The 26,647-nt window shown below is 37.7% G+C and overlaps 1 protein-coding gene across 4 annotated transcripts in view; it reads right to left on the bottom strand.

The window, feature by feature from the left end:
• The window catches only part of CCDC172 (coiled-coil domain containing 172), a 119,592-nt gene extending 105,853 nt beyond the window's left edge, over window positions 1-13,739 (bottom strand). For 3 of the 4 annotated variants that reach the window (XM_058298316.2, XM_058298315.2, XM_058298317.2), the window contains exons 1-3: window positions 13,662-13,739; window positions 12,959-13,120; window positions 12,658-12,743 (exon numbers count right to left, since the gene is read on the bottom strand). In XM_058298316.2, the coding sequence (XP_058154299.1) occupies window positions 12,658-12,743; window positions 12,959-13,037 (165 nt within the window). In that variant the 5' untranslated portion in view covers window positions 13,038-13,120; window positions 13,662-13,739. Of the gene's footprint in view, window positions 1-12,657; window positions 12,744-12,958; window positions 13,121-13,397; window positions 13,599-13,661 lie in introns of those variants that run through there. The other variant, XM_071215587.1, reaches the window with a different exon arrangement.
• Between the last annotated feature and the right edge of the window lie 12,908 nt (window positions 13,740-26,647).

Genomic DNA, 26,647 nt, shown 5'->3' on the forward strand with positions numbered 1-26,647 from the left:
CTAATACTTCTATTCTGTTTTCTATCTTTTATTTACTCTTTATATTATTGTCCTTTCTTTTCTCTTTACCTCTCTCCAGACCATACTGGCCTTTTAATTCATACTATATTCCACCCCAAATTCAGTTTACTAACTCATTATAGGTACTCCACTTTTTTACTGTTATAACTCTACACAGCTTACATGAGTTCAATATCCATTCTCCTAGATCTCACATTGTTCCTCTGCTAACATCCACTATCATTACTACTATTATCTTTTTCTTTTCTTTCCCCTTTTGCTGTCTCTGGCCCTAATATTTTCCTTCAAGGGAACTTAGCCAACAAGGAAATAGAATAAGAAGAACAAAGTGACAAAGGGAAGACTTAACACGCACACAAAAACAACAACTAATTGAATCCCTACATGAAAAAACTAAACAACTGAATAAACCCATCAAGATACAATGATGACCAGACAACAACAAAAAACTATAAACCACACTGAAAATCAAGAAAACATGACCCAATCCAATGAACAAACTAAAAATTTGGAAGAGGAGTGGAACACTGGACAACTAATTAAAGCTCTCAAAACATGTATCATGGGCCAATTTAATGAAATGAAGGAAGAGATTAAGAATATTAAGAAAACACTTGGAAGCATACGGAAGAAATTATAATCATGCACAAAAAGATAACAGATATGATGGGGATGAACAGCACAATCCAAGGAATCAAAAAATACACTCTCAGCAAATAACAGCAGATTTGAAGAGGCAGAGGAAAGAATTAGTGGTTTGGAACACAGTACATCTGTAATCAAACAGATAGTAGAATTGATCAATAAAAAGATAAAAACAATCTAGCAGGGACTTAGGGACCTGAATGACAATGCAAAACACACAAACATATGCATTATAGGCATCCCAGAAGGAGAAGAGAAGGGAAAGGGGACAGAAGGGGTGCTGGAGAAAATAATGGCTGAAAACTTCCCAAACCTACTGAGGGAGATGCATGTACATGTCCAGAAAGCACAACACATCCCAAATAGCATAAATCCCAACAGGCCTACCCCAAGACATATACCCATCAAATTATCGAATGCACAAGACAAAAAGAAAATACTAAAAGCAGCCAGAGAAAAGAGAACCATCACTTACAAAGGAGGCTCCATAAGATTAAGTGCTGATTTCTTATCTGAAACCATGGAGGCAAGAAGGCAGTGGTATGACATAGTCAAGGTACTAAAAGAAAAGAATTTCCAACCAAGAATACTCTATCCAGCAAAGCTAGGATTCAGAAGTAACAGAGAGTTCAAAATATTCACAGATAAACAGGAACTGAGAGAGTATGCCAACAAGAAACCTGCCCTTCAAGAAATATGAAAGGGAGTTCTGCAGAAGGAAAGAAAAAAACAGGAGAGACAGAATTGGAGGAGAGTGTAAGAACTAAAACAACCAAAAGAGATAAAAAAAAAAAAAATCCAAACAACATATGACAAACACAAAGCAAAAGAAAATATGGCTGATAAAAGTAATTCCTTGAAAGTAATAACACTGAATGTCGATGGATTAAACTCACCTGTTAAGAGACACAGATTGGAAGATTGGATAAGGAAATATGACAATCTATATGCTGTCTACAAGAAACACAACTTAGACCCAGGGATTCAAGAAGATTGAAAATTAATGGCTGGAAAACAATCTTACAGGCAAACAATAACCAAAAAAGGGCAGGAGTAGCTATATTAATATTGGAAAAATAGACTTTAAATGAAAAACTATTGTGAGAGACAAAGATGGACACTACATATTAGTGAAAGGGATAATCTTTCAAGAAGAAAGAACAATCATAAATATGTATGCCCCTAACAAGGGCACCTCTACAAATGTGAGACAAACAGTGCAAAAACTAAAGGAAGGAATAGATGTCTTGACAATTATAGTGGGGGACTTTAACATACCATTGTCACCAATGGACAGAACATCTCAAAAGAGAATCAATAAAGAAACAAACACTTTGAACAATATGTTAGAGGATCTGGACATCATAGACATATACAGAACATTACACCCAAATATAGCAAAATATACATTCTTCTCAAGTGCACATGGATCATTCTCCAAGATAGACCACAAGCTAGGCCACAGAGAAAGTCTCAATGAATTCAGACAGATTGAAATTATACAAAACAATTTCTCTGACCACGGTGGAATGAAGCTGGAAATCTGCGAGGGCCAGAGACCCAGATTTGGAATGAAGATATGGAAGTTAAACAACACACTCTTAGAAAAACAGTGGGTCAAGGAAGAAATCTTAACAGAAATCAATAACTACCTTGAAACTAATGAAAATGATAACACAACATATCAAAATTTATGGAATGCAGCAAAAGCTGTACTATGAGGGAAATTCATAGGCATAAATTCATACTTCAAAAAGAAGAGCTAAAATTGAATAACTGCACAATTGGAGGAGTTAGTAAAAAAAACAACAAACTAACCCCAAAGAAAGAAGAAAGAAATAGCAAAGATCAGAGCAGAACTAAATGAAATAGAAAATAAGAAAACACTTGAAAAAATAAACAAAGCAAAGAGCCGGTTCTTTGAGAAGATCAATAAAATTGACAAACCCTTAGCTAGGCTAACAAAGAAAAAAACAGAAAATGCAAATACACAAAATAAGAACTGAGAAAGGGGATATCACCACTGATCCCACTGAAATAAAGACTATCACAAGAGGATACTTTGAAAAACCATATTCCAACAAGAAAGACCATTTAGAGGAAATGGACAAATTCCTAGAAACACATAACCAGCCTACATTGACAAAAGAAGAAATTGATTATCTCAACAAACCAATCACAAGAGATAGAATCAGTCATTAAAAACCTCCCAACTAAGAAGAGCCCTGGGCCAGAAAGTTTCACAGGTGAATTCTACCAAACATTACGGAAAGAACTAACGCCAATCTTACTTAAACTTTTCCAAAAAATCAAAAGAGAAGGAACATTGCCTAACTCATTTTATGATGCCAACATTACCCTAATACAAAAGCCAAACAAAGACACCACAAGAAAGGAAAATTACAGACCAATCTCTCTAATGAACCTAGATGCGAAAATCCTCAAGAAAATACTTGCTAATCACATTCAGCAACACAGTAAGTGAATTATACACCATGACCAAGCAGGTTTCATTCCTAGTATGCAAGGATGGTTGAACATAAGAAAATCAATTAATGTAATATACCACATAAACAGATCAAAGGGAAAAAACTACATGATCATATCTATAGATGCAGAAAAAGCATTCAATAAAATACAGCACACTTTCTTGATAAAAACATTGCAAAAGATAGGAATAGAAGGAAACTTTCTGAACATGATAAAGGGTATATATGAAAAACCCACAGCTAATGTCATTTACAATGGTGAAATCCTAAAATCTTTCCATCTAAGATCAGGAACAAGGCAAGGATGCCCACTATCATCCCTTCTGTTTAAAATTGGTTAGAAGTACTTGCTCAAACACTGAGGCAAGAACCAGACATAAAAGGGATCCAAATAGGAAAGGAAGAAGTCAAAATTTCACTATGTGCAGATGACATGATCCTATATATAGAAAGCCCTGAGAAATCTACAATAAAGCTTCTAGAACTTATGAGTTCAGTAAAATCACAGGTTATAAGATCAAGCCACAAAAATCTGTAGCTTTTCTGTACACTGATGATAAGCAATCTGAGGAGGAAATCAAGAAACAAATACCATTTACAATAGTAAATAAAAAAATCAAATATCTAGGAATAAATTCAACTAAAGATGTAAAAGACTTATACACAGAAAACTATACAACACTGCTCAAGGAAATCAAAGAAGACCTAAATGAATGGAAGAATATTTCCTGTTCATGGACAGGGAGACTAAATATTATTAAGATGTCTCTCCTACCAAAACTGATCTACAGATTCAGTGTAATTCCAATAAAAATCAACAAATTTTTTTAATGAACTAGAAAAACTAACTATGAAATTTATTTGGAAAGGAAAGAGGCCCCGAATAGCCAAAGACATATTGAAAAATAAAAAATGAAATCGGAGGAATCACACTACCTGACTTCAAAATATATTACAAAGCTATAGTGGTAAAAACGGCACGGTATTGCCACAAGAATAGACACACTGACCAATGGAACCAAATTGAGAGTGTATAGATATAGATCCTTATATATACAGTCAGCTGATATTCAACAAGGCCATCAAACCCACTCAACTGGGAGAGAATGGCCTCTTCAACAAATGGTGCCTAGAGAATTGGATATCCATATGCAAAAGAAGGAAAAAGGATTACCATCTCACACCTTATACAAAAATCAACTCAAAATGGCTGAAAGACCTAAACATAAGAACCAAGACCATAAAGACCTTAGGAAATAATGTAGGGACGCACTTACAGGACCTTGTAATAGGAAATGGTTTCACTAACTTCACACCCAAAGCATAAGCAGCAAAAGAATAGATAAGTGGGACTTCCTAAAAACTAAAACCCTTTGCACCTCAAAGGAATTTGTCAAGAAAGTGAAAAGAGAGCCTACCCAATGGGAGAAAATATTTGGTAACCATATATCTGATAGGAGACTAATATTCTGCATATATAAAGAACTCCTGTATCTCGAAAATAAAAGGACAAACAACCCATTTGAAAAATGGACAAAAGACCTGAATGGATGCTTCTCCAAAGAAGAAATACAAATGGCTAAAAAGCACATGAAAAAAAATGCTCAAAATCACTAGCTATTAGGGAAAAGCAAATCAAAACTACAATGATATACCATCTTACTCCCATAACACTGGCAGCTATCAAAAAAACAGAAGACTACAAGTGCTGGAGAGGATGTGGATGAATGGGAATACTCGTCCACGCTGGTGGGAATACAGAAGGATCCAGCAAATCAGGAGAACAGCTTGGTGGTTTCTCAAAAAGTCAGCTATAGATTTGTCATATGACCCAGCAATTCCACTGCTGGGTATATACCCAGAGGAACTGAAAATAAGGACACAAACCGATATTCACACCAATGTTCATAGCAGCATTATTCATTACAGTCTAAAATGTAAACTATAATGTAAACCAAAATGGAACGATGTTTGAAAGCTATGTTTCAAAATCTGTACATCAGCTGCAGCAAATGTAACATGGACATGTAAAAAGATCATTGCTAGGGAAGGGGGAAAGGGTTTGATATTGGATATATGTGAGTCCCCTATATTGTATATGTGAATTACTGTGATCTAAAACTTTTTTGAAGACAAAATTAAAAATCAGAAATAACACTTTTTTAAAAGGAATGGATGTAGACAATGAGGAAGAAATGAAAGAAAGCGCCTTGACACTGTACATACAGGGCAACGCCTATTACAGTGATGAAAGGCAAAATGTTAAAAACAAATCTTTATAGTATTGTTCATTTTTATTAATACATCAATTTATCTTAGTATTTCTAAATTAGTATGTATACTTCTAATCTTTAAACCCATCACTATATTTCATTTTCCTATTAATCGAATTTGGCAATATATAAGGCTTCATTGTTGAAGTTCTGGACCACAGAGAGGTTCAACTATGGCAGGGGAGGAACACTGGTGTGGGGTGTTATTGATGGGGGGGGGGCACATGGTTCGGAGGGAGTTCTCCAGGGCATGTATATAGGGGACATAAAAATGTCTGGATAACAGTTACAAACAACAACTGAGGGAGTGCTGAGTTCCTAGCCAGGGGAGCTCTATCACATTCCCCAATGGAACAGCAACAATCCCCCAAGTGCAACAGCAAAGACCAACAAAGAAGGATTTTCCAACAATGAGCCCTTGATACTGATGACTATGCTTATGAGTCTATGTATCTGAAGTATGAACTAGGCCTAGAGCTGCAGGGTGCCTAAGAGTTACCTCCTGAGAGCCTCCATGTTGCTCAAATGTGGCCACTCTCTAAGCCAAACCCAGCATGTAAATGTATTACATTCCCCCCAGCATGGGACATGACTCCCAGGGATGAACCTCGCTGGTGCCAAAGGATTACTACCAAGCACCAGCTGGTGATGTAAATAGAAAAAGACCTTGAATAAAAGGGTCAACTCAGACCAGCAGAATCTCTCAGCCCACATGTAGGATCTTGTGTTAAAAACTGCTTTTTGACCTTGAATAAAAGGGGGAAATGGCAAAGACAAATGAATTTATATGGCTAAGAGTCTTCAAAAGAGTCAGGAGATCATCAGAGAGGGGTCACATGCACTCCTCGGGAGGATCCCAGAAACAGCCTAAGTGGATACAACCCCAGGCACTGGTTCTCCTGAGGGCTACAGAGGCCCACAGGGATATGGTCATGGCAGATAGTGCTGGAGCTCAGTACCATGTCAGTGGGCCCTACTTTGGAATTTGTGTCCCTGAGTGTGATGGAGTTGGATTCAGACGTGACCTTTCTACACATGCCTCTTCTGTCACTTTTACTGAACCTTTGGTTGGTCCTAGCATTGGTGTATACTCAGGAGACATGAATCTCTGGACTGTCCATGTGCCAGCTGGGCCCTGAGCCTCAGCAGAGATGCAACTCCTACTCTCCAGTTTGTTGGACTTACGCAGGTCAGTTAACAGGGAGGTGAAGATGGTCAAACACCACACCAGGGAACTGAGAGTGCCTACAACTGCAAGCAGGAGAATTGCATTCATCATCCATGTGGAATCTAAGCCCCCTCTCCATATAGAGGTGGAATGGACATCACCATCCCAGGGCCCACAGAATGGAGGAATAAAACATGGATTAGAGGGGACTTACTGATATTCTACTATAAAACTTTTGTGACTACTAATAAAAGAAATTCTATCATTGATGAGGAGAAAGCAGCCACAGTAGTTGCCGAGGGCAGGGAGTGGGAAGAAGAGATGTGATGAGGGGGCATTTTTGGGACTTTGGAGTTGTCCTAAAAGATATTGCAAGGTCAGATGCTAGACATTATATATCCTGATGACTATCCTTATGAGTCTGTGTGCCTGAAATATGAACTACTGCCATAATCCACTGAATGTACCAGGGGAGAGTGTGAACTACAGAGTAAACTATTATCCACATGGTGCAGCACTGCTCCAAAATATGTTCGCCAAGTACGATGAGTGTGCCACAATAATGGGGGAGGTTGTTGGTGTAGGAGTAGTGGGGTGGGGGGATGGGGGATATATGGGAACCTCTTATGGTTTTTATAATGTAACCTTTTTTGTGATGTATGTATCTTCAAAAAAATACAATTTACAAAAATGATGGGGGTGGGGGGTGGGGGTGGGTTATATGGGAACCTCATGTTATTTTAAATGTAACAATCTATGTGATCTATTAACTTTAATAAAAAATTTTAAAAATTAAAAAATAAAGTTTTGATAAGCAGAATTTCCACTTTATTTTCTAAAATTAAGATTAAATAATTTGCATGCACTGCTATTTAAACAAGTGTTAATTATTTGTCTTTAAGCAACTTAGTCAATAAGTAAAGAGAATTATATTTAGGAAGAACCAATTTCTCTTTGACGGAATGTTAAAAAAAAAAAAGAAAAACACCTCAATTTCAGAACTACATTTGTATATAATAAACAATATTTTGTGGCCTTGTTTTTTTCCCTAACTGGGTATTAGAGTACTAATGGATATGACTGCCTGCTGTTCTGGAAGGGTTCTTAACTTTTATCAATTTAAAAAAAAAAAAAAAGAAATGTGTACATTTTGACGATTAGGGAAAAAAGTAAAAGGAGATACCATAAATTACCTTTTAATTTCAATATAATTTTCCTTTACGTATTCATGAAATATTATTTTATTATTGTTAAGATGTTTGTGCAAGAAGTTAAAATTGGGAAAGAAAAAAATAAAATATTCACAAAACAGCCACAGACTTTTCTCAGTTTACTCTCTCAAAAGAGTATGGCATTTCCCTAGTAAGGGACCATGACATTATATTGGGCTTCAAATTTCGGGGAGTTCTGGATCACAGAGTGTTTCAACAATGGCAATGGAGGGATACTGGTATGGGATACCAATGACAGGTGATATATGGCTGACAGGGAGCTGTACAGAACATATGTCCAGGGTACATGGTAATGTTTGGATATACCCATAGTGGCAACAATTAAAAACCACAGCAGGGGGGGTAATGGGTTCCTGGCCAGTGGTGCTCTGTCGTGGTCCCTAGGGGAGCAGCGACAGTCTCCCAGGTACAGTGGCGGGGACCAGGAGGGAGTGAGGGTTCAACAGTGAGCCCCTGATGCTAATGACTATGCTTGTGAGCTGATAAACCTAAAATAAAAGAACAAGGCCTAGAGCAACATTGTGCCTGGGAATTTCCTCCTGTCAGCCTTCATGTTACTCAAATGTGGCCAGTCTTGAAGCCAAACTCAGCATGTAAATGCAATGCCTTCCCCCCAGAGTGGGACATGACACCCGGGGATGAGCCTCCCTGGCAACGAGGGACCACTATCAACTACCAACTGATGATGCAACTGGAAAATGACCTTATACGGAAGGTTCAATGCGGATCAGCAGAATATCCATGTCTACATAAAATAACATGACTTTAAAATGCTGTTTGACCTAAAGTAAGGGGGAAATGGAAAGGAGAAATGAGTTTATATGGCTACGAGTTTCTAAAAAAGAGTCTGGAGGCTGGCAGAAGGATTGCCCTCATGCACAACTGAGCAGAGTCAGAGAGACAGATAAAGCAGATACAACCCCCAGATATTGGTTCCTTTGAGGGCTAAAGAGACCCATGGGAGTTATGGTCATGGCCGATGGGGTTAACTACCAGGGCAGATGGCCCCTATTTGGAAATGGTGTTTATGTGTGATGAATCTGGACTCAGATGGGATCTCCCTTCATAAGACTTTCATGCTAATGTGCTGGAGGTGCAGTTAATGTTGGGGTTTAAGATATATTTAGGGGATTTGAATCTCTGGACTGACAATGTGATAGCCAGGTCCTGAGCCTCAACAGACTCCAGCACCTACAATCTGATCTATTGGACTTACCACACTCAGCTAAGATGGAGTTGAAGAAGGACAACCACCACACCATGGAGCCTAGAGTGATTACAACTGAAAATGGGAGGATTGCATCCAGCATCCATGTGGAATCTGAGCCTCCTCTTGACATAGAGGTGCAATGGACACAACCAATCCAATGTCCACATAGAAGAGGTGGCATTGGATTGGGAAAAGTGGACAAGGTGGACGATGGGTATGGGGAAAGGCAGGAAGAGATGAGAGGTGGAGGCGTCTTTGGGACATGGAGCTGCCCTGGTTGGTGCTTCAGAGGTAATCACCGGACATTGTAAATCCTCACAGGGCCCACTGGATTGAATGGAGGAGAGTATGGGCCATGATGTGAACCATTGTCTATGAGGTGCAGAGGTGCCCAAAGATGTACTTACCAAATCCAATGGATGTGTCATGATGATGGGAACGAGTGTTGTTGGGGGGGGAGAGGAGGTGTGGGGGGGTGGGGTTGAATGGGACCTCACATATATATTTTTAATGTAATATTATTACAAAGTCAATAAAAAACAAAAAAATTTAAAAAAAATTAAAAAAAAAAAAAGAGTATGGCATTATGTTGGTTTTATGTAACATATTTTTAAAGATTAAATGCCCAAATTATACCTATATGCCATTTTAAAAATAGAAGAACCTATCTCAGATGCTTAAATAAAAACTACAATTGTTTTGTGGGTCCTTAATTTTGGTTAATTCTGACATCAGTATTATAAAACCTTTCCCCAACATTCAGAAGAAGTTTTAGGTATAGTATTGGTAAGCACTAATACAAATCCAGGGCAGGCTCCCATCTTTCTGTTTTCATATTACTAAACCTAACCAGGCATAGGGTAGCTGTCCAATTCACAAAGTACTCATACTATATTATCTGAGACTTTTGCAACTGTGTATTTTAAAGGATTCATCAAGTCCTGAAAAGCAAATGTTATCATTCGAGTTTGAATTACATTCTACCTGGGTTTTACAGAACAGAAAAAAAACTAATACTGTAGTTCCTAAATACATTTTTTAAATCTCAAGCAACCTCTAAAATAAATGCCCCCAATATTTTCTGAGTATATCACTGTATAAATAGTTCAAGCACTGCCCTATTCAAATTATGTTCTCGTCTTTCCTTATGCTGCCTCCACTTGATAAATTGGTCAATAAATGCCAAGTCAAATATTCAAGTAAAGACATTTTCATTGTTATTGGCAGATATATAATTAACTCCGAGAATAAAAGACACAAGGAATCAATTTATGATTACTTCTTCAGTTCTTCCCATTAATCATTTAGATTTTAATTGTGGAGACACTTTTAAAATCTTTTAACACTCCCATATATAAACACACAGACACACACAATTTTGACTATAATGATAAATCAAATTACCTCAACTACAAATTAGAATTGTATGAAATGTGAACCTCATATGTTAATTTTATTAGTAAGATGTAACTGTATTATTACCCTCACATATGAGCTGATTAAAAAGCAATACAAATTTATTAGCCTATATTAATTAGCAACTTTAGTAAATGTTTCTAAACAATGTTAGGGATTTAGTCTGTCATCTCTCTAGCACAAACATCTGAATTGACACTTTTTATGTATATGTATATATCAACAAACGACATTTCTATTTTCAGGCAAAATAGGTTCCTATAAAGAAAATATTAAGAGTAAACATTTTTTCCTTTTTTTTTTTAAACATTTGTTATCTGTCAGGTCAATATCTTCACCAGTCAGAGAAAATGCACTTATGGACAAAACTTACATAAGTGACATTTTCAAAATCTTGCCCTAGACTAGATTCTAAAGCTTCAGACACATTATTTTACATGAATTTCATGAAGAAAATAGTTTAAGATGAGCTAAAGAAATTGTTGTACTAAGATATGCTGTCATTACTCAATTGCTAACTTTCATTAGGATAGTTGCATTGTTTTTAAATTATGTGCCATGGGCAAGCCATTTAACTCCTCTGTTTCTCAATTTCTCACCTATAAGGTGAGGATAATGATGGTGCCCCAGCACAGGATTACTGTCAGGTTAAAGTATTTAACACAGATCGAGCATTTAGAGGCGTGCCCAGCACACAAGTGCTCAATTAATGTTGGTTATGCATTATCTAATTCTAATTGTATATGCATCACCTACTACTATTACCTTCTAGTTACCAATCCTAAAAGCAGTTTAATTCTTCTTAAAGAAAAAGAGGTCCATATAATGGCATTCTTTAATACTCTGCCCATCCCACCAACTTTCAGCATCGTTGTTAGCCCTACTTCATTGGCTATTCACAAGCAAAACAGAAGCTATGATCTTTCTGAATACTGCCAAATCTATTTCAAAAGACAGCACTGTCCCTTTTACCACATTCCTGGTATTCATTCATTCATTCTTTCAAAACATTAATGCATACTATGTGCTGGGCGCTGGAAAAAGACAAGTAAGAACGAAAAAAAAGATAAGTAAGAAATATAATTCCACACATGTTGCTCACAAAATAGTGAGGGATATGACACAAGCGTAAGTATGAATCATTTAATTGTAAAGTAATGCACTGACTGTGTTTAATAACATTTTCTAAAATGCCTATGGGAGGCCTTCACAGGTGATATATGAACAAGACTCAGAAGGAAGAGTAGAAGGTCTAGTTGGGAGAAGGGTTGTATGATTATTTTATTCAATTAGTAAAATGTAAATTCCTCAAAGAAGTAGATATAATTTTAAGCAAATAAACTTCCTCAAACAAACTTCCCATTGCTGAATAAATACTTTTGAAAGGCTGGATGTCCCCACCCATAGTCAGGCCTCATTGTGACCTATTTAGCTTCCTAACAAATTGTCCTGCTCCCATCCTCCAGATTAGAGCTCAAAGAAATCTCCCTAAAACTATTATCACCCTAATCAAAAGCCTGCAATGGTTTCCTCCTATTCCCAGATAGTAACCTTCTGCTTTCGCTAGATTTCTCTCCCAATATGCCTTGAGCATTTCTGCCTCCTTTTTGTTGCTCCCCTGACTGTTACACTTTTCCCCTATTACTGTCTCTCCAAAATTCTACTGACCCTCCAAAATCCTCTTTCAAGAAGCCATATTCTTTTGCTTCTATTTCAAATAACACAACCTTACAAAGTGAGAAATGCCAGTCAAAAAGTTATATACTTTTGGATAAAAGACATGCCCAAAACATGGTAGAGAATTGAAAAACAAAAGGCAGACACTCATTTAAAAGTTACATTTAACAGTTACATCAACATAGCACATTTATTATTCAAAATTTATATACTGTCCCAAGCACTTACTCAACAATTATTTTTCAATGACATTATGCACTTTTAAAATGTTAACCATTCCCAAAAATGGACAATGAATTCTTCTTTACTTCAACTGGTTTCTTTAGGACAAGTTTATATTAGAACTAAAGGTGTCACTGGATTCAGAACTTTAAATATTACCACGCAACAGTGAACTACACCACCCAGCATAGAACAATGTGCTTCCGATTTGAAGGAAAACTAGTTAATCAGTGAAACACCCTCAAAATGTCAAGTTACATCAAACTATTTCAAATGACCATTATTATGCTCTACATGGAAATACCTGAGATTCCAATTTGATTTTTTCTTCATTCAGCTCCTCTGTTGCTTTCCTAATTTTTTCATGACATCTGTTTATTTCCGACCTTACTGTAATACAAATTAAATCTTTAAACACATCAATCTTTCTAAAATACAAATTCCTGTAGCATTCTTGGAAAGGCATCTTTCAGCTTCCTCTCCTTCAACGTGGAAAACAAAGTCCCTAACTGCTCTGCTGACCTCTGCTGTGGGGATTTCTTTCTGCTCCAAGCACCCAACTCGGGAAGACAAAGGTCCCCTGCAAAACCACAGACGAGCCTGACCTTCTCGCATCAAGCGGCGACTCTCCTCAGCCTGCTGCTCTGTGAAGATGATGTGCTGGAACAATGTCTCCAAGCTCATCTCAGGCCTAGGCTCCTGCGTACCCCTTTTTTTTTTTTTTTTTGCTGCTGCTGCTAAATATTTTACAACCGAGTCTGAGGATCCTGAAAGCACAATAAAAAGAGAATTACTCTGCGATTAACCCAGATCACCTCCAACTCCCTGCACCCCTCCTGACACCAAGCACGGAGCCCCGAGGGTCAGGGCCCCGACAGTTCGCGGGGGCATCAGCAGGCCCCGGGGAGGGCAAAGGAGAAGCAGTCCCCGGCGACGCCGGCCACCCGCCGCCCCTTCCCGGCCTTCGGCCGGCCCTGCACCGCGCCCTCCGACAGCTCCATCGCCTGCTCTCTGCCTTGGTTTCCCGTATTATAATTCACTGACCCGGTTTTTTCTCCCTCCAGCCCTCGCTCAGCCTTTCAAGCCCGGCCTAAGTCCCTGGTCCAACGCAAGTCCTCTGGGTGGAACTCGGTCCTCTCCCTAGGTTTTGCTTTCTGTCCTGGAGGCAAATGAAAAGGGAGGCCCTGGGCCTTGGCTTCCCAGCCAGTCTGGGTAGCAACCCTTTTAGGGGTCAGCCTTTCCTCTCAGCAACCTCACTTTATTGGGATAAGATGCTCAAAGAGGTCCGTCTCTCCACAAAACTTGTACCTGCCAACAATTCCGTGGAAACCTGAGGATTTGACCAGCGCCTCAGCTAGGGCCTTGCCCGTGAGAACCTCAACTACGGCGTCCGGTTGGGCCCATTCCGCGGTCGTGCGGTTTGGCCCGCGAAGGTCTTACTTAGCCTTAGTTGGAGTTAAGATGGTCTGTCTCCACGGCACAAACACCCAGTATGATAAAGTACAAAGTACCGAAGATTCTATATATAAACTTTTGCAAAGTGTTATCCTTTGAGTATGGCAAAGTCTGCTATAAATGTGCAATGTCTGACATTTCGCCTTAATCATTCCTTTGTAATCAGGGCATATCTGTTTCATCTGCTTTAAAATTAATCAATGCCTTTTGTAATCAAGCTGCAGTAATATTAACACTTCAATATCTGTGCAATATGTGTCAGAGACCGAAGTGGTTGCTAATTAAAGATTACACATGAAAGGCACCTTTGGGATTTTTGCATGAGATTTTTAAATTAAAAAAATAAAATATTTTTAGCTTCAGTAGGTCAAAATATTGAGATTATAGTAAACATTTGACTTCATTTCTGAGTGTTAAATTGACATTAGTTAAACTTTTAAAAAAGTATTTTTGAGTTAGAATGTATTTAGAATTAAGTAAAGTAAGGTAAATGTAAATGTCATCACACCATTTATACAATAGGATTAATTATCATTTCATCAATGCTATAACATAACATAATTGGCTATAAATTTTAACCTCTTCCAAATTTTCTCTTTTATTTCCCATCAAACCATGCATGCATAAAATTTTTAACTTTATTGTAAAAGGAAATATATTGAAGAGTGTAATGAAGTAGAAAAGAGTTGCCGATAAGCTCACCATCAGAAGCAAATATTAATGATATTTTGGCTATTGGCTTCCAGGTAATTCCTCTGACTCTCCATTTTTCCTTATACAAACTTGAAGTTACTGTGAATATAGAACAATGATGATGATGATAACAATAATTAATACTTATTGAGTATTTTCCAGGCAAATATTATGAATATTTTACATACTTTTGAGATAGATTTTACTACTATCTTCATAGTACAGTTGAGAGAATTAGGGTACGGAACATGTAAGTATTTTGTTTAAGGTTGCATACCTATAACATGGCAAAGTGAGATCTGAGCTCAAGAAATCTGAGATCAAGAGGTTATGAATTTAATTTTGGCTTCTATTCTGTTTTCCTCTTATTACATGACAAGCATTTTACCATTTCACTGAAAACTTATCACAAACACATTTTTATAACCTCATAATTCTCCATCATATGGATACATGTGTAAAATTTAGATATACGGAAATAAATGTGACTCTCTTATCTGTTCAAGGGTGAAAACAAAGCTGAAATTGTGGTTTGAACCATTTTCTTTGAGCCCTTGTTTAGGGGCTTATGAACTGTACCAAAGCTGCCATCAAAGGAAAGGACTTCCGGAAGATAAATTATGTTACTACTTAATATCACTCCCTTCAGAATTATTTCCCATGGATGCACAGGGAGCATCCTCACAAGGAGGCTGGTTTCAAAAGCATGCTACTATTTAACATTCTAATTTTATTAGTTACACTCAAACTCACATTTATTATTTAACTCATCTCTCTGTACTGAAACTTGGCAGAGTGAAATGTGGGCAGCCTATGCTCCACTCACACAAGAGTGTGGAAGAGAGAGTTGCTATTAATTCAGGAAAGGAGATGGGGGAAATTTGACTTCTGTACTCTTCTTCACATACCAGCATATTTTGGTGTTTTATATCCTAAATTAGAGTCTTCTTAGAGGTATCACAATTATAGACATCAGCAGGGTTTTGTTTTGTTTTGCTGAAGCAAAAGTGAATGTATAGGGAAGGGGGTGTAGCTCAGTCATTGGGTGCCTGCTTCCCATATATGAGGTCCTGGGATCAATTTCTGGTACCTCCAAAAAAAAAAAAAGAGAGAGAATATATAAGCCCACAATTTAAAATTTAATAATAATGAGTAAAAGTAACATATTAAGATATTAATATTAAAATGTTACTATCATACATTTAGCTTTATTCATACATTTTCTATAGTGTTTTTTATACATGTACATGCTGATTACATTCTATCATGTTCAAAGCAGGAGTAGCATTACTTAAATTTATGCTAACTGAAAATAGTACATGACGGTAAAACTCAGGCATACTATTTTCTGAAAGGTATTGATATTATAAGCCTTAAAAAAGAGGAAATTATTCATTCAACAACATTTAACGAGTTTCTACTATTCATTCAACATTCATTCAACAAATATTGTTGAGTATCTCCTATGTGCCATATTAAAGAAACAGCAAGATTTAATGAAAACACAACTACATAAAAAGTATTTTTCTTCCCCCGGATATTTCTAACCTCACTGGAACATTATTATGTATTTCAGCATTTTAGCAGCAGTATAAACAACTGCTCTCAGATGTTTCAACAGATGTTCTTTAGAAAGAAAGCCAATTATTTGCATTATGATTCCTACATATGATTCTCAGATATAAATTTTGCATCTGTACATGTTTCACTGAATTGTATACCTATGGAATATAAAAGTTAATCTCACTCATTGTCTTTAAACCTTAGACTTTTGTTCATAATAACACTACACCTGGGTTATTGAGCAATCGATAATTTCTTTGCTAGAAGGCCTTATATAAGGCTGTATTGCTCTTGTGATTTAAAATGCAGTTACTCTCCTCTCTTAGATTGATGACTTCCCTAGGTTCTAAACCAGGCTTGCAAATACCCACTACTCAGGGCATATATATTACAATGAAAAGAAGAAAAGTAATTCATTTATTTTATGTTTTTCTTAGGGCATCTGCCAAAAAGAAAAAAAAATATGTGGATTCAACCAAGTTTAACAACTATTATTGAGTATCTACTAAGTATAAAAATCCCTGCCAGGTACTATGGTGATACAATTTCAAAAAAGAAACAGGCCTTGCCTTCCTGGAAGTCAGAAACTATCAAATGGGACATAGCACAGACAAAAAACTCCCAGGTAGTTGTATATAATGGCGCTTCACCCTTGTGCTACAGGAATATGGCAGAGGGAGAAAATAAGCCTGAAGGGCGATCTGGAAAGACTTATAAGAAGGAGATAAAAGATGAGCTGGGCTTTTAAGGTGGGTTGGAGTTCAATAGGTGGAGAGTAAGGGAAGAAAAGGTTAGAAAGTCAAAAGGGACCAGTATTTGGAGAGTGTTGAATTTTTTTCATGTGTATGATGGAGGACTATGTCATGTTCTCAAGTAGGTAAGTGGCATGTTATTTAGCCTATACAATAACCCTATGAGATTGATGCTTTTATTATTTCCATTTTACAGGTGGTGGAAGGAATCAGAGAGACCTAAGTACCTGGCCCAAGGTCACAGATAGCGGAATCAGGATTTGAACCCTGATAGTCTCTTTCTAGAAGGCACATTCTTAACCACTTCTCCTCACAGTCTCTAACATTTAAAGGCTAGAAAATATTTTTGTTAGCTGTATTTCATAAGGCAGATGGATTTCCTAATAAATGCTAACACCAACAAATATTTTTTTCTGAAGACATTTTCAGATTACTTTAATTTGGATTGTAATGCACTGCAACTATAAAAAATTAAACTCAAATGTGATCTAAGAAAAAATAATTGATAATATGTCAGGCCTTATTAAAAATGCTTACTTAACCAGCTGCATAACTAACACGTAAAACTAAAAATGAAATTCATGTAAGAAGAGCCTAAAACTTAAGTTGTAAGAAATGTTAAGATTTTTTAAAAATTTCAATGACTTTGATTTATTTCTATTTTAATCCAAGCATTTGTAGTGGTTTAAGGGACTTTAGAAAACAATCCTTTTATTTAAATAGGTGTTAACACTGAGGCCAGAGTGGCTGATGGAATTCCCCAACGGTTAATATCAGAGCTGGGTTTAGAACCTGTTCCTAATTCCTTCCTGCTCCAATGAAAGCTTTTTGCTCACCAGCAGTTTTCAACCATTTCAACTAAAGCAATTCCTCTTTTATCTGTATTCTATATTGAACTTTCTAGTAAGCGTTTAAAGAAAGATGAAAGGCTGGCCTAGGAGCAATTCATCTAATAAAGGAAACTTTCCCCATTAAAGAAATATATATTAAAAAATAACTAGGTTGGAGACTGTTGTAGCTCAAGTAGTTGAGAATGTGTTTCCCATGTATGAGGTCCCAGGTTTGATCCCCAGTACCTCCTAAAAACAAACAAATAAACAAACAAACAAATGAGAAAACCAACTCTCACTGGGAGCAGAGGTAGCTTGGTGGTTGAGTGCCTGCTTCCCAAGTACAAGGTCCTAGGTTCAATCCCTGGTACCTCCTAAAAAAAAAAGGTGGCTAGCTAGATGCATGGATGGATAGCTAGCTAGCTAGCTAGGGTATAGGCAGGTAAGAGATGAAAAGATACATACATACATATATATGTATATAAATACATACATCCATATACATACAAATATCTATATATGTATATATGATAAAATCAAATATATAAAAGTGTAAATGCTTAAAGATAATTTTATTTTCAAACAGACTTCTACAATGGAAATAACAGTAAACTGTCAATTCTTAACTGCTAATTAAGAAAAGCAACCTTCATGAAATACATTGGATCAAGAAATTCCATTAACTTACTAGAAGTTGTTAAATATTAAAATATTGTGGAGAAAAAGCATCAGTGTAGCTCGTGAATGTGAATTTTCACATTTTCAGAGTTCAGAGCCTAAGCACAGGAGCCAAGAAAGCTGCCCCAGGTGCCCTTCCCAAGGGATTGGCCTACCAGCCCCAGAAAACCAAAATAAAACATGGAAGCCACTGTTCTTCACCATGTATAAATCATTTGTTGATTCAATAAATATTTATTGAGTATATACTATATGTAATGCAAGTAAGATCTTGGGGTTACAAAGATGAATAAAGCAAAAGGCTTGAAATCTGGTTGCACCAAGTTGTAGTTTCCATGACAACAAATTTAAGGTGGTTTGAGATCACATAGAAAGAATGAAAAGAAAACTTTTAGACGGTTTTGTTGTTCTTTACCAGTCATACATTTTTGTCATTAATGTATTCTTTGCATGTGTATTAAGTACATGGTTAAGTACCCACCAAATAATTGACTCTGATTCTTGAGGTACAAAACTAAACCAATAATTAACATATTGTACTCTATCTAGTTTCTTATTACAATTTCTTTGAAAATTTCAATGAATTATTCATAGTGACTGGAAATATGGGGTACATTTTAATATTTCTGCTAGTATCAATTATTTACAGTGACTATTTAAAAAGTTTAGGGAAAAATATATTTTACTATATGCACAGTGAAATATAAATCTTTATTTCTTCTTAAAACAATTTGATAGATTGCTCACTTATCAAGATGAAATTACTTTATGTTTTCAATGTTTCGAATGACTTTTACTGTCAACTATAACACAGAATGCCAGTAGAAAGGAGATAACAACAACAAAAAAATGACTTTAGTGGCCTTACTACAATAGTATTACATTATAAAAGGCAGACACTGCCATCATTTCCCTTCCACGATGCTATAGACAGTTTGAAATGCTTTATCATAGTTTACATGGTTCATAAACCTTATCTTCTATTTGACATTGCAGTTGTTGATAACAGAATATAGAAAACTCTGTAAAAGGGTAAAAGGAAACAATTAGCATTTAAATAAAAGAACTCAGAAACAGTTTAAACAGAGAATAAGCTGATTACTTTATAGGTAACAGTAAGCAGCTCTGAAATAGAATTGAATGGAAGGAATATGGAGAGTGAAAGTTAAATATCTGAAAACATACAAAGAAATATTGCAAATGTGAGAATTACTGAAGTTTTGTATATATGATTCTTTAAAATTTCCAAGACTAAACTAGTGTTCTGTCTATTGACAGGCTCATTATTCCATGCCTGTTATAATCTAGCCCTTTATTCTTATAAAATGTGAATATGCACAGGTATTACACACATTATATCTGTTTGGTATTCTAACTTTACCGTTTCCTTTTACAAGGTGTTGAAAGGAGAAAAGCAGGAAATAGCTGAGCCTTCTTCAATGTGCTGTGCCTTTGCTGCTAGTGAATAAATGCAAAAATTACACACACACAGGATCCAAACACCCATAAAAAAGATTCATGGTGATATTCTTAGGGGAAATTAATAAAACCTAAGAGAACTTGTCAGAAGAATGTCCTAAGGATGATTTTATTTCAGTAATTGTTGTATTTAAATGCTTTCATTTTCTTTTGTGATGTCTTTTATCTTACTTACAGATGCTATTACTCATAAAATATATTTCAGTCCAGAAGGCTGTAACTGTAAATGAGACATAATATTCTCATCTAGCAGTAGATAAGGGGATTCAAATCTTCTGCTTCACAGTGTAAGCTGATTACTGCAGAGGTCAGAAAGCCAGTTTCCACTTTCTTTAGACATTTTATGTAACTGACCAGAGACTGCTCTTTTCCCCTTATTCAGTGGCCACGTTTCATTGACAACCTGTCTCTGTGGTTGCAGGTGAGCTAGAAATTCTGTGCTTTGAGAGTTGTATGGTGACGTTACATGAGGACATGAGAAATGCCCACAAATGTCATTCTGAAAGTGTTTACTGAAGCCCTACTATGTTCTGGTCCCTAGGCCACCAAGGTGAACAAGGTAAATGAGCTCTTTGCACTCATGGACCTCAGTGGGTTGAGGGGAACAAGAAACAAAATACACAGTTTAACTCTTTACAAATGGCTTAAGTGCAAACATAAAACAATGGCATGGGGGTACAAATATGACAGTGTGAACAACACATTTACTCTTCAGCCAAGTCCCTCAGGCTGGACAGAACCTGGTGTCTGGTAGAGTGGACATTACTATCCCAGGGTCCACAGGATGGAGTAATAGAGTATGGATTAGAGTGGACTTACTGATATTCTACTATGGAACTACTGTGATTAGTAATGGAAGAAATTGTAGCATTGATGTAGAGAAAGTGGCCACGGTAGCTGCTAAGGCTAGGGAGAGGGAAGAAGAGAGATGATTTGGGGGCATTTTCAGGACTTGGAGTTGTCCTGGGTGGTACTGCAGGGACAGATGCTGGACAATGTATGTCCTGCCATGGCCCACTGGGTGGACTTGGGGAAAGTGTACACTACAATGTAAACCATTATCCATGTGGTGCAGCAGTGCTCCAGAATTTATTCACCAAATGCAATGAATGTCCCATGATGATGAAAGAGGTTATTGATTTGGAAGAAGTGGGGTGAGGGGAATGGGGAGTAAATGGGGACCTCATATTTTTTCAATGTAACATTTAAAATAAAATAGAGAGGGGAAAAAAAAAGAAAATTGGAAAAATAAAAGAAATAATAAATTTTAAAAAGGAAAAAAAAAAAAAAAAGAACCGAGAGGAAGCTGATGTGACTGGCACACAGATCAGGGCTGGCAAAACGGGCAGGTCCCCTCACGCAGAGCCTTGAAGGCGTGGAAGGAGTTAGGATGTTACTAAAACAGCAGTTGAAGACCAGAGTAGGGTTGTGCAGGGAAACGGTTGCATTTTAAGAACATGAAGATGACCAGGAAGCACTGCACTCAATGGTGGATGGAGAAGGAGGGTGGTGATCCGGGCATGGGGTTCAACTTGGCTGATAACTAGCCGTGTGACCTTGTACAAATAGTGGAGTCTCTTTTTCCTTGATTTCCCTTATTTTCAAAATAGGGCTAGGAAAGGATGAGAAAAAGAAGGGAGGAAATAAAAGACAAAGAAAAAAAAAACTCAATACTTGCAGATGGAAATTGGAGATAGTAAATTGAAAGAAAGAAAGAAAAAAAAAAACCTGCTAAGAATTGAGTAATAAAATCCCTCAAGCAGGAAGGAGTCCTCCCAGCTCACACTATGTGGGAAAGTCCCATGTGATACCATAGGAGAGAATCTAGAAATCTATCAGAATAATTTCCTGGGCACTTTGGTTAAGGGTTATTATTAGTGCATTAGGGAAGAAAACGTCCCTAATATAAAATATATAAATATAAAGACGACTTTGTATTTAGTTGTATGTAAATATATTCATTTAAATATTCAGCCTAACTGTTCTGACACAATCATATTGGTGGTAAAAATGTTAAAATAATTTCATAATGGTTAGTAAGTATCTGCTGCCCCAAGCCCTCCATGTGTCAACCCCATCACTGGGCTGTCCTAGCCCTACATCCACAACTCTGCACCTCTCTCCACAATGTAGCAACTAAGTGGTTAACACCTGGCCTAGTGAAGGGCTTCAAGGACCCTGTTCAGTGTCAGTCCTTTTTGCTCAGTGCCTGTGCCCTATAGGTGGTTGTAGTGTCCTATTGCTGCTATAACAAATTACCACAAACCTAGTGCCTTTAAACAATACGGATGTATTCTCTTACAGTTCTGGAGGTCAAAAATCCAATATGGGTCTTATTGGGCTAAACTAAAGGTATTGGCAGTACCTCATTCCTTCTAGTGTTTCCAGGGGGCAATCCCTTGCCTTGCCTTTTCCAGCTTATAGAAGCTGCCTGCATTCCTTGGCTCCTGGCCCCTTCCTCCATTTTAATGCCAGCAACATAGCATCCTCAAGTCTCTCTTCTCCCTTGACTCTCCTGTCTGCCTCTTATAAGGACCCTTGTGGTCACACAATCCAGGATAATCTTCCCATCTCAAAGTCCTTAACTGGATCACAACACAAAGCCCCTTTTGCATGTAAGGTAACATTTTTACAGGTTTCAGAGATGAGGACATGGGCATCTTTGGGGGACATTATTCTGCCTAGCACAATAGCTACATATCTTAATTATCATACATGAGCATATACAATAAGCTACACAGAATTCTCATAAAAGAAAACTGTATGTGCCATAATCAAATGGTGAGTTACAAAGGGTAAGCATCTGAGTCACATATAAAAAGTTTAAAGTAGGACCATGTCCCAAAAACATTCTGAAATACTGCAGACCTATAACTTCCCCCTCTGCCTTGGTAATTACCAGTACCAAATAGATGAAATAGTTAAACAGATAAAAGTAGGGCAATATGGCAAGAAGGAGTGAGGAAGAGAGAGAAAGAAGGCAAATATCACGCATATATCCAGATATCCTGCTAGGGCTGAGGAAGGGTGGAAGAGAGAGTGGGGACACTCAAGAGGACGGATCCCAGCAAGGACAAGAGGAGACTTCAGAAACTGATGGCAAGGTTGCACCAGATAATCTCCAACCTTGCAGGACCTATTGTCTCCTAATCAGGGATATGGAGGGACAAAGAAATAGAACCAATGAACGAAGAGAAACAATGGCAATTTGAATGTTTTATGTACTTTAATGCTTATGGAATTGGTTTGATGAGGTTGGGAAGAGAGATTAATATGTAGAAGGGCTGATTAATCTAGTATAATTTATCTACTCTTGAAAAGCAGGAGCCATATCTGACATGTCTTTGTCTGCAATGGGAGTAAATATCCCAAAATAAAATCCAGAGGTAACAGTGGAATGTCAGCTCCAAGAGGAAGGACCCTGTTGGTCATGCACACCTCTGATTCCCAGCTCCTGGAACAGTGTGGGACAAACAGCATGTTCCCAATAACTCTGTGCTGAATGCAAAAAGAAAAATGAATGTATGTAAAAGTTTGGTGTAAACGGTAATCTTACATATACATGTGCACGTTAATCACTAGGAAATGCTGGAATTCAATACTCAAGGCAATGTCATGGCATTTTGTTATAATGTATCAAAGTCTAAGTAATCAAATGGATTTAAAGGTCTGTAGTCCTGCCTATAAATAGGGCTGGTAGGTTTAGTAATAAAAATGCAGGGACCCAGTTAAATTTGAATGGCAGATAAACAACAAATATCTTTTTAGAATAAGTCTTACCAAAATCACATGGCAACCTATCTGTAAAGTCATACCATATTGCCATTTAGAGAAATGATAACTTTGTAAAGATGTTATGTTTTTAATGATGGTATTATTAAAGAAGAAAAAGGAAGTGCTTTCGTCTGTTACACTGTGTTCAAAATGGGGGTTGGGAGGGGGAGACCAGCTGTGTTGTATTGTGCTGCTTTGAAAACATGCTTTTCTGCGAGCTGGTGTCCATGGAGGAGGACTGAGATTCAGCTGCTAATAAATTCTGCAGTGCTACCAGGGAACAGTAATCAGCTAGGATAAAATCTGAAGGGAAGGTCAGTTAGGCAGGTAAGAGCTACTGTAGCCATATTACCCAAAGCACACTCAACTCTACAAAGCAGGACTGGGAAAGGAAGCAAAAGAGGAAGGGAGAATCATCCCATGTGGGTGTTGTCAGATTGTCTTTTGTAAAAAGCTCTCCCATGTCAACACCACCAGCTACTTTTATTTTATGTGCCTGCTGTGCATGCTTTGTCCATAGGAGAGAGTCAAGCATTTTCCATGGACTTAGTGGTCTGTCTTCGTAATGCCCTGTTACTGGTGAAATAATTTTGCTGTTTTCCTTAGAAAGGGTATAGAGTTGCTGTGTTCATTTGTGCCCAATCTAAAGACTTTCTATGCCTTTTTCTCCATTAGACATTTAGATGCTACCTGGCTGCTAGGCCTGAAAATACCAGATGGAGCTTGGGAGCAGAGCAGACCCTGTTGTCATAGAAACGAGATGCTATCCGAGCTCTATGCAGCTGCCATATTTTTATTTTCTTTTACTGTGAGGATTTCTGATAGAAACAAGTACCAAAAGAGAAGAGAGATAGCCTCCACCCCCATTCTCTGACCCCCACACGTACTCACCCACCTTGGAAAATAGAGCTACATTTGCAAACGTTGCTTAGATAATCCATTACTAGATCCCTCAGCTTACTACAAACTTAAAATTACGGAAAAATGACTTGATTTCCATGTCTTCTATTCCAGGTATTACTGGTAAATCATCATCTTCTTCTCCTAAAATGTGATTATGCATTTTTCCTGTCCCCAAATGAGACAATGTCTTTCCTAGCCAGGAGAGCCTCAGCTTTTGACATTCCTGGAAATGCAACCTAAGTGTTTGTAATCACTCTGCAATGTCTGTACTCAGCAGGAGAATGGGGAGTGACCTCTCTTGATTCTTTGAATTCCCCACAGTGGCTAGCAGAATGCTGAGCACACAGGAGGGGGTGATGAGCTCTTGTGGTCTGATGTCCAAACTTGAGGGATGCAACTATTGGCACTGCCTTGCCTCTTTCTGGCAGCTACAGCATCCTCAGAGGACTAGAACTGTGGGGGAAGAGTCAACACAGGCAAGAGGAGGGGCAGAAATATTTTCTAGAGACAAGCCTGCTTCGGACCACTCCGCACTAGGGAACTTGTTAAATTCTAGGGCTTTAAGGCTCTGGCTTTAAGAGTTGTGTGTAGTAACAAAGGTGGTATAGGAATAAATGTAGTTTAGGGCAATGGTTCCTGTATGTTTGCTATTGCTGCTATAACAAATTATTAATACCACAGACTTTGCTAACAACTACATAAATTTATTCTCTTATGGTTCTGGAGATCAGAAGTCTGAAATCATTTTCCCTGGGCTAAAGTCAAGGTGTCAGCAGGACTGTGTTCCTTCTGGAGGTTCTAGGGCAGAATCTGTTTTCTTGCCTTTTCCAGCTGCCAGAGGCTGCCTGCATTCCTTGGCTGGTGGCCCCTTCCTCCATCTTCAAAGCCAGCAGTGTAGCATCTTGTTTGCATTGTCATGTTGCCCTCTTCTTTTGTAGCCAAACCTCTGTCTTCCTTTCCCTTATATTTAGGACCCACCCAGATAATCTCCCCATCTCAAGCTCCTAAAATGAATCACTTTGGCAAATTCCCCTTTACCATATAAGGAAACATTCACAGGTTCTAGGAATTGGGACCTGGATATCTTTGGGAGCAGTTATTCATCCCACCACAGTTCCCAAATCTGAATAATAATGATCAGAATTACCTGGGAAGATTTTTTTAAAAATAAAGATTCCCAGACCCTGCACTAGATTTATCCTATCAGGATTTCTTTGGATGGGTTCCTTGGAACCTCTATCTGTAAAACTCTTTCCAGATGATTCTGTTGAAAACCTCTGTTAAAAGCTTCTTCAGCCTCTTCACCAATACCTGCAGTGAGTTTCTATTAACACTGTCATTTAGGTTCTTTGGCTCATGTTCAGGGTCATGTGAGTGTGTTGAGGGGAGGTGTTTTAAATGTACTTGTTTGGAAGCTTGGAAGGTCATACCATCCTCTGAAGTTCACAATACTCCCACAGAATATTGGCAAATATTCTTTGGCAAATAAATCTATCATGAGAACTGGGCCCAGCAACTCATCAATTTCATGGTAAAGATTCCAAAATTGTTTGCCAATGCTTCCCCTAGACCTTTACCCATATGAAATATATACCTTGATATCTGGAATCACCTGTTGTTTCTTTCCCTCAGAACATTCTCCTCCTTCCTAGAGGCTTCCACGTTATTCTTGGAGCTCTTCAAGTTGCCTGTTTTGCCCGCTTCAAGAAAAACGACTGTGGCCGAGGAAAAAACCCATGCCGTATCTTTAGGAAAACTGTAAATATTTCATCGTTTCTTACTAAACATACATTATTTACTCTGTAATGTAAATATTTTATGGACTGCAACTGGCAATTTTAGAATATATTGGTATATTTGGAGAATTGCAGTTCAGTTAAAAATCCTACACTGCACATCCAGCTCATGTTTAAGTTACACGACTCTTTAAAAAGCATTTAACGCTCAGAATAAGGGGAGTAACAGAATCTATTTTTTGAAGGGGACTTAAGCCCAAACTCAGAACCTGAGACAGCACATTTGAAAAAAAGGAGAAAGTTGGAAGCTTTTATAGCCCAGGACTTCCATCTCCTGAGGGATGACAATATGATAGTGTTCCCTTGCCTCCCTTGCCGAGTGGGTCCCATTTCTTCCTGGAGAGAGAAGGGGCAGACATGCCCACAACTAG

The sequence above is a fragment of the Dasypus novemcinctus genome, chromosome 6, assembly GCF_030445035.2.
Source record: "Dasypus novemcinctus isolate mDasNov1 chromosome 6, mDasNov1.1.hap2, whole genome shotgun sequence".
Classification (NCBI taxonomy): Eukaryota; Metazoa; Chordata; class Mammalia; order Cingulata; family Dasypodidae; genus Dasypus; species Dasypus novemcinctus.